The sequence below is a fragment of the Geotrypetes seraphini genome, chromosome 1, assembly GCF_902459505.1.
Source record: "Geotrypetes seraphini chromosome 1, aGeoSer1.1, whole genome shotgun sequence".
Taxonomy (NCBI): domain Eukaryota; kingdom Metazoa; phylum Chordata; class Amphibia; order Gymnophiona; family Dermophiidae; genus Geotrypetes; species Geotrypetes seraphini.
In genome coordinates this window covers 220,293,186-220,307,178 of record NC_047084.1, presented here as the reverse complement: position 1 = coordinate 220,307,178, position 13,993 = coordinate 220,293,186, and the positions used below count along the sequence as shown (strand labels likewise).

At 46.1% G+C, this 13,993-nt stretch overlaps 1 protein-coding gene across 6 annotated transcripts in view; it reads right to left on the bottom strand.

Moving 5' to 3' along the window:
• Nucleotides 1–13,993, bottom strand: part of ATP8A1 (ATPase phospholipid transporting 8A1) — a 449,033-nt gene that overhangs the window by 229,963 nt on the left and 205,077 nt on the right. For all 6 annotated transcript variants that reach the window (XM_033946346.1, XM_033946365.1, XM_033946336.1 and 3 more), the window contains 2 exons: nucleotides 12,044–12,116; nucleotides 96–201 (listed from right to left, as the gene is read on the bottom strand). In XM_033946346.1, the coding sequence (XP_033802237.1) occupies nucleotides 96–201; nucleotides 12,044–12,116 (179 nt within the window). The remainder of the gene's footprint in view (nucleotides 1–95; nucleotides 202–12,043; nucleotides 12,117–13,993) is intronic.

Here is a 13,993-nt window from a genome sequence, read left to right as displayed (position 1 = left end):
AGCATTTACATGTGTTCTTGCTGGCTGAAGCTAGATGTTTCCCTGTAGAATTACTTCTTTAAAGTCTGCATCATTCATTACAATTTATGTCTCACCTGGTGATGCTGCCTGATAAATTATCCCATCACCATCATGCTCTGGAACAGCAGTATGACACACTGCCATCATAGTCAGAAATTCACAAATTACAGGTGCAGTTGGCTGAAACAGACAGACATTGCAATGCCTCATTATAATAATAAAGAAAATACCATGCACTAAGATATACTGTACCTATATATTTTATATCAATTATTTAGCTACAAATGTTAGAATATAGGTGTGTGAGTGTTATTAATGTAGTAAAGTACAGTACTCCTCCAAAATTCACAGAGGTTCCATTCCAGGAGCACCTGTGAATTTTGAAAAACCGCGATAATTGGATGCGGTTTAGGGGGGGCGGGAGAGGGTTGCAGGGACGTCTTTCTCTGTATCTTCACACCGTGAAGGTTGCCTGACTTCGGTGATGCAGTCCTCTGCCAGTTGATTGCTCCCTCATTGCACCAATGCCCCGCCGCCGCTGGTCTACTTGCGCTTCTGTTTTTTTCCTGGCATTCTTCGCCGCGCCCTGGCATGTAGCCGTCAAACTTTTTCGCCCTTACAGAGTGGCTTTCCATATTGACTTGCAGTGGCGAGTGCGAGCTGTGAAGTTGCGCTCGGAGGAAGCGGCTGTACAGGGTGCTGGGTATTTGCAGTACGCAAGAGAAGTGTGAGGGGCAATATGAAAAACAGTAATATTTTTGCAGACGAAAAAACCTGCGAACGACTGGGGCCATGAACATTGAAGCGCAAGTTTGAGGGGAAGTACTGTACACTGTTTATGATTTATACTTCAACTTTGTACACTCATACTTCCAAAAAGCACAGTTACTTACCGTAACAGGTGTTATCCAGGGACAGCAGGCAGATATTCTTGACTGATGGGTGACAGCACCGACGGAGCCCCGGTACGGACAATTTTAGAGTGATTGCACTCTAAGAACTTGGAAAGTTCTGGTAGGCCGCACCGCGCACGCGCGAGTGCCTTCCCGCCCGACAGAGGCGCGCGGTCCCCAGTTATGATAAGCCAGCTAAGAAGCCAACCCGGGGAGGTGGGAGGGACGCAAGAATATCTGCCTGCTGTCCCTGGATAACACCTGTTACGGTAAGTAACTGTGCTTTATCCCAGGACAAGCAGGCAGCATATTCTTGACTGATGGGTGACCTCCAAGCTAACAAAAAGAGGGATGGAGGGAAGGTTGGCCATTAGGAAAACAAATTTTGCAAAACAGATTGGCCGAAGTGTCCATCCCATCTGGAAAAAGCATCCAGACAATAATGAGATGTAAAAGTATGAACTGAGGACCAAGTAGCAGCCTTGCAGATTTCCTCAATAGGAGTGGAACGGAGGAAAGCTACAGATGCTGCCATAGCTCGGACTCTATGGGCCGTGACAGAACCTTCCAGTGTCAGTCCGGTCTGAGCATAACAGAATGAAATGCACGCTGCCAGCCAATTAGACAACGTACGCTTAGAAACAGGACGTCCCAATTTATTTGGATCAAAGGACAGAAAGAGTTGAGGGAATGATCTGTGGGGCTTAGTACGGTTTAAATAGTAAGCTAGAGCCCTCTTACAGTCCAAAGTATGCAGAGCCTGTTCTCCAGAATGCGAGTGAGGTTTCGGAAAGAAGACAGGCAGAACAATGGATTGGTTGAGATGGAATTCAGAGACAACCTTAGGGAGAAACTTTGGATGTGTACGCAGAACCACCTTGTCATGATGGAAGATTGTAAAAGGTGGATCCGCAACTAGTGCATGTAGCTCACTGACCCTCCTGGCAGAGGTAAGAGCAATAAGGAAAAGTACCTTCCAAGTGAGGAACTTGAAAGAAGCGGTAGCCAAGGGTTCAAATGGAGGCTTCATTAAAGCGGAAAGAACCACATTGAGATCCCAGATAACAGGAGGGGCTTTAAGAGGTGGTTTCACATTAAAAAGACCCCGCATGAACCTGGACACCAAGGGATGAGCTGAGAGGAGTTTTCCATGGACTGGCTCATGAAAAGCCGCAATAGCACTGAGGTGGACTCTGATTGAAGTGGACTTTAGGCCAGAGTCGGACAACGAAAGAAGATAATCCAACAAGGTCTCCACTGCAAGGGAAGTGGGATCATGATGATGAAGAAGACACCAGGAAGAAAAATGTGTCCACTTCTGATGGTAACATTGTAGAGTGGCCGGTTTCCTGGAGGCATCCAGAATTGAACGAACAGGCTGAGACAAAAGCGAATCACTCGAAGTCAGCCCGAGAGATACCAAGCTGTCAGGTGCAGAGACTGGAGGTTGGGATGTAGAAGGGTTTCCTGATGCTGTGTAAGCAGAGAAGGAAATAGTGGAAGAAGAAAAGGTTCCCTGGAATTGAGTTGAAGTAGAAGGGAGAATCAATGTTGCCTGGGCCACCTCGGAGCAATCAGAATCATGGTGGCTCGTTCCCTCTTGAGTTTGAACAAGGTCCTCAACATGAGAGGCAGAGGAGGGAAAGTATACAGGAACAGATTTGACCAATCTAGGAGAAACGCATCCTCTGCCAGACGGTGAGGCGAGTATAGTCTTGAGCAGAATAGAGGAGGTAGATGGAACAGAAGACCTCTGGATAGATTTGAGGATACCAACCACCATTGTAGAGACTGACGAAGAGATGATGTCACAGATATGTGACGTGAGCAAGGATCCGTCGCTTGGGACCACTGGGTAGCAAGGGTCCATTGAGGTGTGCGCAGGTGAAGACGTGCCAGAGGGGTGACATGAACTGTTGAAGCCATGTGTCCCAATAGTATCATCATTTGTCTGGCAGAGATGGAACTTTGAGGAAGAACCTGTTGACACAAAACTTGAAGAGTGTGGAGACGGTTGGACGGCAGGAATGCTCTCATGAGGATCGTGTCTAGCACCGCTCCAATGAATTGAAGTCTCTGAGTGGGGATGAGATGAGATTTGGGAAAATTGATCTCGAACCCCAGAATCTGTAAGAATAAGATGGTTTGATTGGTGGCCAGTAGCACTGTTTGAGGAGAATTAGCCTTTATCAACCAATCGTCCAGGTAAGGGAAAACTTGAAGTTGATGTGAACGAAGGAAAGCAGCCACCACAATCAGACATTTGGTGAACACTCTTGGAGATGAAGCAAGTCCGAAGGGGAGAACTTTGTATTGGTAATGACAGTGATTGATCATAAAGCGGAGATACTGTCTGGAGGCTAGGTGGATGGGAATATGAGTGTAAGCCTCCTTGAGGTCGAGGGAGCATAGCCATTCGTCCTGATTGAGAAGAGGATAAAGAGTTGCTAAGGAAAGCATCTTGAATTTCTCCTTGACCAAGCATTTGTTGAGATCTCGAAGATCTAAAATGGGCCTGAGATCTCCTGTTTTCTTTGGAACTAGAAAGTAACGGGAGTAAAATCCCTGTCCTTTCTGGTCTAGAGGAACTTCTTCTATGGCGTTGAGAAGAAGGAGGGATTGAACCTCTTGAATCAGGAGAGAGGATTGATGAGTGTTCAAAGCAGACTCTTTTGGCAGACTTTGGTCGGGATAAGTCTGGAAGTTGAGAGAGTAGCCGTGGCGGATGATGTTGAGGACCCATTGGTCGGATGTAATGATCTCCCAACGGCTGAGATAATAGGTCAGGCGCCCTCCTATCGGTTGAGGAAGATGGGCAGATGGTGGAATATTGGCTATGCTCAGGAGAAACACGTCAAAAGGGCTGGGTAGACTTTTGAGGTGGTGGAGGTTTTTGTTGCTGTTGCGCCTGCCTCTGAGGTTGACGTTGTTGTTGTTGTCGCTGACGTCTAGGCTGTTGAGTAGCCTGAGGCAAGGGGCGAGCAGCATAGCGGCGTTGGTAGGCCGATTGTTGTCGGAAAGGCCTAGTAGGGGGAGTCTTCTTTTTATTTTTGAGGAGAGTATCCCAACGTGTCTCATGCGCCGATAGTTTTTGTGTTGTGGAATCCATAGAATCACCAAACAGCTCATCCCCTAAGCAAGGTGCATTCGCTAGACGGTCTTGGTGGTTTACCTCTAGTTCTGAGACCCTGAGCCATGCCAACCTGCGCATAGCCACTGACATAGCCGTGGCTCTAGAAGTCAATTCAAAGGTGTCATAAATTGATCTTACTAGAAACTTCCTCAACTGGAGAAGAGAGGAAGTACAGGCATTAAAATTAGATTTTTTGCGATCAGGCAGATATTTCTCAAAAGTAGAAATTGTTTGGATTAAATGCTTCAAATAAAATGAGAAATGAAAAGCATAGTTTCCTGATCTGTTGGCTAGGATGGCGTTTTGATATAACCGCTTGCCAAATTTGTCCATTGATTTGCCCTCTCTGCCAGGAGGGACTGAGGCATACACATTAGCTCCCGCTGATTTCTTTAAAGTGGATTCCACTAAAAGAGATTCATGCGGGAGTTGGGGTTTATCAAACCCAGGAATAGGTATCACCCTGTATAAAGAGTCCAGTTTACGAGGGGCTCCTGGGACAGTTAGGGGAGTCTCTAGGTTTTTATAAAACGTTTCTCTCAATATATCATGGAGAGGAAGTTTAAGAAATTCCCTTGGAGGCTGGTCAAAGTCCAATGCATCAAGAAATGCCTTAGATTTCTTTGACTCAGCCTCCAAGGGAATAGACAAGGATTCACACATTTCCTTTAAGAAAGATGGAAAAGATGTGGAATCCAGATGAGAAGAGGGATTTGTAACTAGCCGTTCCTCTTCATCAGAAGAGCATTCACCTTCGGACAGAAAGGGCTCTTCAGAATCACCCCATAAGTCAGGATCCCTAACCTGAGAGCCATGGTGTCGAGACTCTGGTGTGGAGGGTTCCAGGTGTCGGGTTTTATGGGTAGACTTGCCCGACCTCATGGATACGGTACCAGGCGATGCAACCTGTTGTGCTTGTGCCGAGGTTTGTACCGCCTGGTGGTGAGATTTAGGTTCTGGAGCTAAAACCGGCATCGAAGTCGATGAGGTGGTAAGAACCGGTACCGATAAAGTGGATGCCGATAAAAGAGGACGTTCCACCATCGGTACCGGTGGCTCCGACCGGACCGGAACCGGAAGGTTCTGGGGTAAAAGGGCAGGAAGTAGCTGTTGGAGTTGCTCTCTCAGCTGTACCTGCAGAACAGCGGCAATACGCTCGTCCAGCGAAGGCACCGGTACCGCTTTTTTCTTCTGCGGTACCTTGGGTGCCGCTCGACACTCTGACGAAGAACCCGATGTCGAGGGGCTAACTTCGATCGGAGCGGAGCGCTTCCGTGGACGCCTCGCGGTCGGCAGGATTGGACTCACTGCAGTGGAGACCGGAGGACGCTCCAGCGGGGAAGGCTTCTTAGCCGGCTTACCTGCTGGATGCGACGCCGGCGCGGTATCGCGCGGTGTCGATGAAGTCGGTGCCGATTGAGATTGGACCGATGTCGGTGCCGGTACGGTGGAATCGGACATCTCGGCACCGAAGAGCAACTGCTGCTGGATTTGGCGGTTTTTAAGTGTTCTTTTTTTCAAAGTTGCACAGCGGGTGCAAGTGGACGCTTGATGGTCGGGACCAAGACACTGCAGACACCAGTTATGCGGGTCTGTCAGTGAAATTGGCCTAGCGCACCGCTGGCACTTTTTAAACCCGGGCTGAGGGGGCATGAAAGTAAAGACAGCCTCTGCCAAATCGAAGGCCGAGGCTTCGATTGTGGCAACAGGCCCCGCCGGGGCGAAACGAAAACTGAAAAAGAAATTAACTAAAGTAATTTTTTTTTTTTTTTTAAAAGAAAAACAAAAGAAATAAAGAAATCTTTATTTCAAGCAAGGTTTACGCGAGCGGAAAGAGCAAAAAAATTTCTTCAACGGCCGTTGAGGAAACGCGTCTTCTTAGCTCCGCGGAAACTAAGAAACTGGGGACCGCGCGCCTCTGTCGGGCGGGAAGGCACTCGCGCGTGCGCGGTGCGGCCTACCAGAACTTTCCAAGTTCTTAGAGTGCAATCACTCTAAAATTGTCCGTACCGGGGCTCCGTCGGTGCCGTCACCCATCAGTCAAGAATATGCTGCCTGCTTGTCCTGGGATAATAGCACTTTTTCACCATTTTGTGGGGTTCCTTTCACTATGCTTTGCTAAAAAGTAGTCAGCACTATCTCCAGCATAGATCTTTCCTGCACTGAGACCACTTTTAGCATGGGGCTACAATGGCTCCATTTTACATTATACCTATTAATGTCCAAAAGCTAATTTCCCCATTAGCACATAGGCTGAGATGTCTTGTCTGTTTGCCCAAATTAGATTGTAAACACAGCACCTGGAGTACTGTGTCCAATATTGGTCACCGTACCTCAAGAAGGACATGGCGATGCTTGAGAGGGTCCAGAGAAGAGCGACGAAAATGATAAAAGGCATGGAAAACCTTTCATATGCAGATAGGTTAGAAAGGCTGGGGCTCTTCTCCCTGGAAAAGCGGAGACTCAGAGGAGACATGATAGTGACTTTCAAGATCATGAGAGGTATCGAGAAGGTAGACAGAGAAAGATTCTTCAGACTAATGGGGCCCACAATTACAAGGGGGCACTCGGAGAAGCTGAAAGGGGACAGGTTTAGAACCAATGCTAGGAAGTTCTTTTTCACTCAGAGGGTAGTGGACACATGGAACACACTGCCGGAGGCTGTGATAGGACAGAGTACACTCCAGGGTTTTAAAGAAGGATTAGATAAATTCCTGAAAGATAGGGGGATTGAGGGATACAGATAGAGGTAGAGATGGGATATAGAGAGAGTTTAGATAGAGACCAAGGGGATTTAAGGGTTCAGACAATGATCACCGTACAGGTCATGGGCCTGATGGGCCACCGCGGGTGCGGACTGCTGGGCGCGATGGACCTCTGGTCTGACTCAGCAGAGGCAACTTCTTATGTTCTTATGTTCTGAGAAGGGACCGTATAATGAATGTTAAATGTACAGCACTGTGTATGCTTTTCAGCGCTATAAAAATGATAAATAATAGAAGTGGTAGTAATTAGCATGTAAGCATTTACCAAAACTTACTTTCCAGGCAGGGCTCGGTCTTGGGCCCAATCTTGTTCAACATCTTCATAAGGGACTTGGCTGAAGGGCTTCAGGGTAAATTAACGTTATTCGCCGATGATGCCAAATTATGCAATATAGTGGACAAGAACACAACAGGACCTGACAACAAATCCAAGACCGATAGTATGGCACACGACCTCCTCCTACTGGAGAATTGGTCCAGGACCTGGCAACTAAACTTCAATGCCAAAAAATGCAAGGTCATGCACCTTGGCAACAAAAATCCATGTAAGACTTACACTCTTAATGGTGAGATCCTAGAGAGAACTGTAGCGGAACGAGACTTAGGGGTAATCATCAGTGAGGACATGAAGACTGCAACTCAGGTGGAGAAAGCTTCATCTAAAGCCAGACAAATCATGGGTTGCATACGAAGGAGTTTCGTTAGCCGTAAGCCCGAAGTCATAATGCCATTATATAGGTCCATGGTGAGACCCCATCTGGAATACTGTGTACAATTCTGGAGGCCACATTACCGCAAAGATGTGCTGAGACTTGAGTCGGTCCAGCGAATGGCCACACGGATGGTCACGGGGCTCAGGGATCTCCCGTATGAGGAACGGCTGAATAAACTGCAGCTCTATTCCCTTGAGGATCGCAGGGAGAGGGGGGACATGATCGAGACATTCAAGAACCTCACGCGCCGTATAGAGGTGGGGGAGGATATCTTCTTCTTCAAGGAACCCACGTCAACACGAGGGCATCCATGGAAAATCAGGGGAGGGACATTACATGGCGACACCAGGAAATACTTCTTCACAGAGAGGGTGGTGGATCGATGGAATGGTCTTCCGATGCAGGTGATTGAGGCCAGCAGTGTGCCTGATTTTAAAGCTAAATGGGATCGAAAGGTGGGATCTCTTCGCAAAGGGAGGTAGGGGAGGGTCATTGATGTGGGCAGACTTGATGGGCCTTGGCCCTTATCTGCCGTCACCTTCTATGTTTCTATGTTTCTATGTAAGGGCTCATGCATTAATCCTGTGCTAACTGGTCAGCGTACGGTGATGTAACTGCACTAACCGATTAACATAGAACAGTGTTTCTCAACCTTTTCAAGCCAAGTACTCCCTAAGCCTAACAAATACCAACCAAGTACCCTGCCCAAGCTCCGCCCCAGATCCACCCAAACTCCGCCCCTGACTCCACCCCCATAATAATAGTACTAATTGTAATGCAATTTCTTCCATCCATTTTTCATATACACAAAATATAATCTTATTAATACATAATGGTAAACACAAAATTAATAAAAGCACACTATATGCACAAAAATTGTTAATTATTTATATTCTGGTTTTTTAGTTTAAAGAGGTTAAGGTAGATGACTTTAAAATATGCAATCAGTAACTACTATAGAAAAATAGACAAATATAGAGCAAAATATAGACAGCAGATATAAATTCACAAAATTGACACATTTTGATCACTAAATTGAAAATAAAATTATTTTTCCTACCTTTGTTGTCTGGTGATTTCATGAGTCTCTGGTTGAATTTCCAATATTTCTTCCTGTCTGCCTCCTGCATGCTTCCGGACCCCATTCCCTTCCAAAACCAACATATCTCTCTCTCTCTCTCACTCCATAAGTCCAACTTTTCTTCCTCTCTCCTGCACCTCTTTTGGCAACATTTCTCCCTCTCTCATCCCCCAGATCATGTGCAGCATTTTTTACCCCTGCCTACCAGCCCTATGCCCATTTCTCCTTCTATCACCCCTCTCCAGCACAATGCCACATTTCTCCAACCATCGCTATGTCCAGCATTCCTCCACCTTGCATCCCCTTCAATCTGCTCTCTCCACCACCATATCCAACATTTCTCCCTCTCATTCTTCCATTCCCCATGCATCTTTACCTCCCTCCTCTTTCTCTATGCCCAATTTTCCTTTCTTCCTTCCCCATCCCCATTTCCCCATCTCTCATTCACACACTCATGCCCATCAATTCTCCCTTTCTATTCCCTTCCTCTTATGTCCCAAGTTAGTGCCCCCATGTGTTGAGTTTGTGCCCCCTAACCCTCCACCCCCGAAGCTGACCCATTCACAGAAGCCTCGCGCTAGGATCCCTTCTTGTCCCCCCGCTGAAGCTGCCGTCGTCGGGATGCCTCCCTGCCTCTGTCTTTATGCCCGCTGCACAACCCTCCACCCCCGAAGCCGACCTGGAGCCGACATGCTCTATCCCTCCCCCAGCAGAAACTCCGTAGCAGGGACTGGCCATGACCGCATGCAACAGCCGGCCCATGAGACTTCCCCCCAATGTCAATTCTGACATTGGAGAGAAAGTCCCGGATGGTCTAGAGCAGTGTTCTTCAACCTTTTGATACCTAAGGACCGGCGGAAATAAAATAATTATTTTGTGGACCTAAACCGGTCCGCGGACCGGCAGTTGAAGAACACTGGGCTAAGTCGTGGGCCAGACCCCACCCATCTCCACCTAATCTCTGCCCCCATAATAGTACTAATTGTAACATCATTTTTTTCATTCATTTTTCATATACACACACACACACACACACACACAATATAATCGTATTAATAACACATAATGGTTAACCACAAAATTAAACTACACAAAGCATACTGTATGCTTCTCAATATTCATTCCTACCAGAACACAGATAACCCCATGCAAATACGGGACCAAAAACTAAAAGAACTAATATATACAAACAAAGCCTAAGATGCAAGACTCTGCATGCAGTACAACCCCAGAGGAAAAGAAACAAATTTATTTCTTCCTGAACAGACAGAAGATGTAAATCAATCACTAAATTAAAAAATAAAAATCATTCCCCCTACCATTGTTGTCTCCCTCCCTTCATGTTGTGCCTTGCCTTCTGGCCTGTTTCCCGGTGTTATCCTCAGGCCAGCTCCCTCTTCCTTAGTGCTGCAGTGCACAAAGCCATGGGTAGCGGCTCCTCGCGCATCCCGCATCTCATCTGGAAGCCTTCCCTCTGATGTTTCAACATCAGAGAGAAAGCTTCTGGTTCAGGCGCAGGACGCACATAGGAGCCTCTGCCCACGGCTTTGTGCACTGCAGCACTGATGAAGAGGGAGCCGGCCCGAAGACAACGCCGCATTGATTGCACTGTGGACTGGTGGCTGAAGAGCACTGTCTGGGGCCTGATGCACATGCAGCACTGCGTACCGGCAGGAAATTTCTGCGGACTGGCACCGATTGAAGAACATTGGTCTTGAGGGCAGACGTGATGCCTACTCACTTCTGTGAGGAGTAGCCTAGTGGTAGAGCTGCTGCCTGTGCACCCTGAGGTTGTGGGATTGAATCCCAGCAGTGCTCCTTGTGGTCCTGGGCAAGTCATTTAATCCACCATTTAATCCACCATTGCTCACCTCTTTGAACTTGCGGCAGTCATTCAGCTAGTGGCTCTTTGCTGAGAAGGAAAGCAGGAAGATTGCTTCTGCTCAGTTCACCATTAGACCACCAAGGAATTAAAAGATACGCAGGGGAGGTGGGAGGGAAGTAAAAATTGTCAATCAGGAAAGGAGGCAGGAGGGATCCCTCCTGTCTCAGCCCACTGCGAAACTGCCAGGGAATTCAAAAGGTACGTGGGGGAGGGAATAAACATTTATAGAATCAGCTGGGACAGGAGGCAGGAGGGATCCATTCTGTCCCGGCCTACTGCTGGACCATCAGGTCTCAAGGCAGGCCAAGTGGAGGCCTGCAATGCATCGGGAGGGAGAGGGTCACCATGAGAATGGGCTACTGGGCTTGATGGACCATTGGTCTGACCCAGTAAGGCTATTCTTATGTTCTCTCAATACTACTCATCGTGAGGGCTTTGCGGACACATATGCAGACTGATGGTAATTGCCCTAAACGTTCATCTCTAAGGGCAACATTAGCAGATATGTTTTGGCATTGCCCATATCTCTCTGGTTTTTGGAAATGTTTACATACTTGTCTGTCGTATAGTTCAGAAGATATTTCCTTTTCAACCAGAGGTCCTAACTTTCGGGGTCAGTTTTTGTCCTTTATGGAGCAAGACTGTTCTGAACTTTTCCTGACTAAGGTTTAACTCATTACTAAGCAAGTGATTTGTATCACTGGCGGTTGGCCTCAGTTTCCACTCTCTAACATTGGAAGGATTATTTATTTACCTTGCTATTATATGAGAGAAGAAAAGTGGAAAATATTGATTCAAAACAATGGTCTTTGCTTCAATTCATTTGGGAACCTTATTGGACTACACTCACTCTTCGACAGCGTAGATTAGTACTGAATATGTAACTTATATCTGTATACTTGGTTGCTCAAGGGGTGGTAGGATGGGGTTGGGTTCGGGAATTGGGGTTTTCAGACAGGGTTGTGGATTGTGAGTTTTTGATTGTTTTTGGTATCATATTGATATCTCTACTTCTTACTGCCTATTGATCATTGATATTGTTGTGTTGACCTTTTAGTTACTGGTTAGCCTGTACTGTTCTTCTCGTGCTGTTGTTGTTTAACTCACAATGAAAAATGATTTTCAACAAAAATAGTTTGGGTAATTTTTTCAGGGAAGATACAATTATTAGCTAGGTAAGCTTGGGGACTGTCATTTTTAATAGTTAGCAAAAGTGAATGCATCTCCCATTACAAAGAAGATACTGTTCCTGATAAACTTCAATCTGACCCAGAATGCCACTTCTTATGTTATGTAAAATTAAGGCCCTCTTCTATTAAACTGTGATAGCAGTTTTTAGCACAGGGAGCCACGCTGAATGGCCCGCGCTGCTCCCGACGCTCATAGGAACTCAATGAGCGTCGGGAGCAGCATGGGCCATTCAGTGTGGCTCCCTGCGCTAAAAACTGCTATCACAGTTTGATAGAAGAGGGTCTAAGAAACTGAGCACATTTGCAGGTAAAATATTTTAATCTTTTTAAGATAAGAAATAAATTGTTACAGTATTACTTACATGATTACTTTGGAGATTATCTAGCAATGATGAATCATTAAATTCCTGGTCTTCTCCAACCTGTGACCCCTGCCTGAGAATAAAAATGAAAGGACAAGAAAAAGTATGGGTATTTACCTCAGTAATTCAAAATAGCATTAAAAGTCACCTTGACAAAATGACAGCTTAACACTGCCTACATGGATAATTTCTAACAAGGGTAATTTTCTGCTCAGTTTATTGGTTTCAAAGTCAGTTTTCTATAAATTTTACCGAATCTGCTTAGTATTCTGGAATTGACAGAATAGAAATTTTAATAAATGAATAAAACTGAAGGGAAGATTAAAATACAGCATCATTTTTCAAGAATTAATAATCATTCTACTATACAGTGTATGTTCCTATACAAATATAGATGAGCTTCCCAAGTCACAGAATTTACTATCTTTACCAGAGTACATTGTTTAAATACATACATTCAGAGGTAAAGTGAAAATTTAAGTACATACATTCAGGGGTAGAGTGAAAATTTATCCAAATAGCTGATATGATCCACATATCTGCATCTGTATTTACCAAAGAAGATGTACACAGCATACCGGAACCCATCAGGCTCTATGCTGGAAACGAAGATGGAAAGCTGACAGGATTGACGGTCAGTCTAGAGGAAGTATATAGGCAGATTGATAGGCTTAAGAACGATAAATCCCCGGGACCGGATGGCATCCATCCGAGGGTCATCAAGGACCTGAAAGGGACCATAGCTGAACTGCTTCAACTAATAGCCAATCTGTTGATCAAATCGGGAAAGATTCCGGAAGACTGGAAGGTGGCGAATGTTACACCAATCTTCAAGAAAGGTTCGAGGGGAGATCCGGGGAACTACAGACCGGTGAGTCTGACTTTGGTACTGGGAAAGATGGAAGAGTCACTGATAAAGGACAGCATCATTGATCACCTTGACGGACACGGGCTGATGAGGACCAGTCAGCACGGTTTTAGCAAAGGCAGATCGTGTTTGACGAACTTGCTGCACTTCTTTGAGGGAGTAAACAGATAGACAAGGGCGATCCAGTCGACATTGTATATCTGGATTTTCAGAAAGCGTTCGACAAGGTTCCGCCTGAACGACTATTTCGGAAAATTGTAAGCCATGGAATTGAGGGTGAAATACTCACATGGATTAAAATCTGGCTGGAGCATAGGAAACAGAGAGTGGGGGTAAATGGACAATACTCAGACTGGAAGAGCGTCACCAGTGGGGTGCCGCAGGGCTTGGTGCTTGGACCCGTGCTCTTTAACATCTTTATAAATGATATGGACATAGGTACGACGAGCAAGGTGATTAAATTTGCGGATGATACGAAGTTATTCATAGTAGTAAAGACGCAGGAGGATTGCGAAGATCTGCAACGTGACATAATCAAGCTCGAGGAATGGGCATCGACATGGCAGATGAGGTTCAACATGGATAAGTGTAAAGTGATGCATGTCGGTAACAAAAATCTCATGCACGAATACAGGATGTCTGGGGCGGTACTTGGAGAGACCTCCCAGGAAAGGGACTTGGGAGTTCTGATCGACAAGTCGATGAAGCCATCCACACAATGTGTGGCGGCAGCAAAAAGGGCAAACAGAATGGTAGGAACGATAAAGAAGGGGATCATGAACAGATCAGAGAAGGTTATCATGCCGCTGTACCGGGCCATGGTACGCCCTCACCTGGAGTATTGCATCCAGCACTGGTCGCCGTACATGAAGAAGGACACGGTACTACTCGAAAGGGTCCAGAGAAGAGCGATTAAGATGGTTAAGGGGCTGGAGGAGCTGCCGTACAGCAAAAGATTAGAGAAACTGGGCCTCTTCTCTCTCGAATAGAGGAGATTGAGAGGGGACATGATCGAAACATTCAAGGTACTGAAGGGGATAGACTTAGTAGATAAGGACAGGTTGTTCACCCTCTCCAAGGTA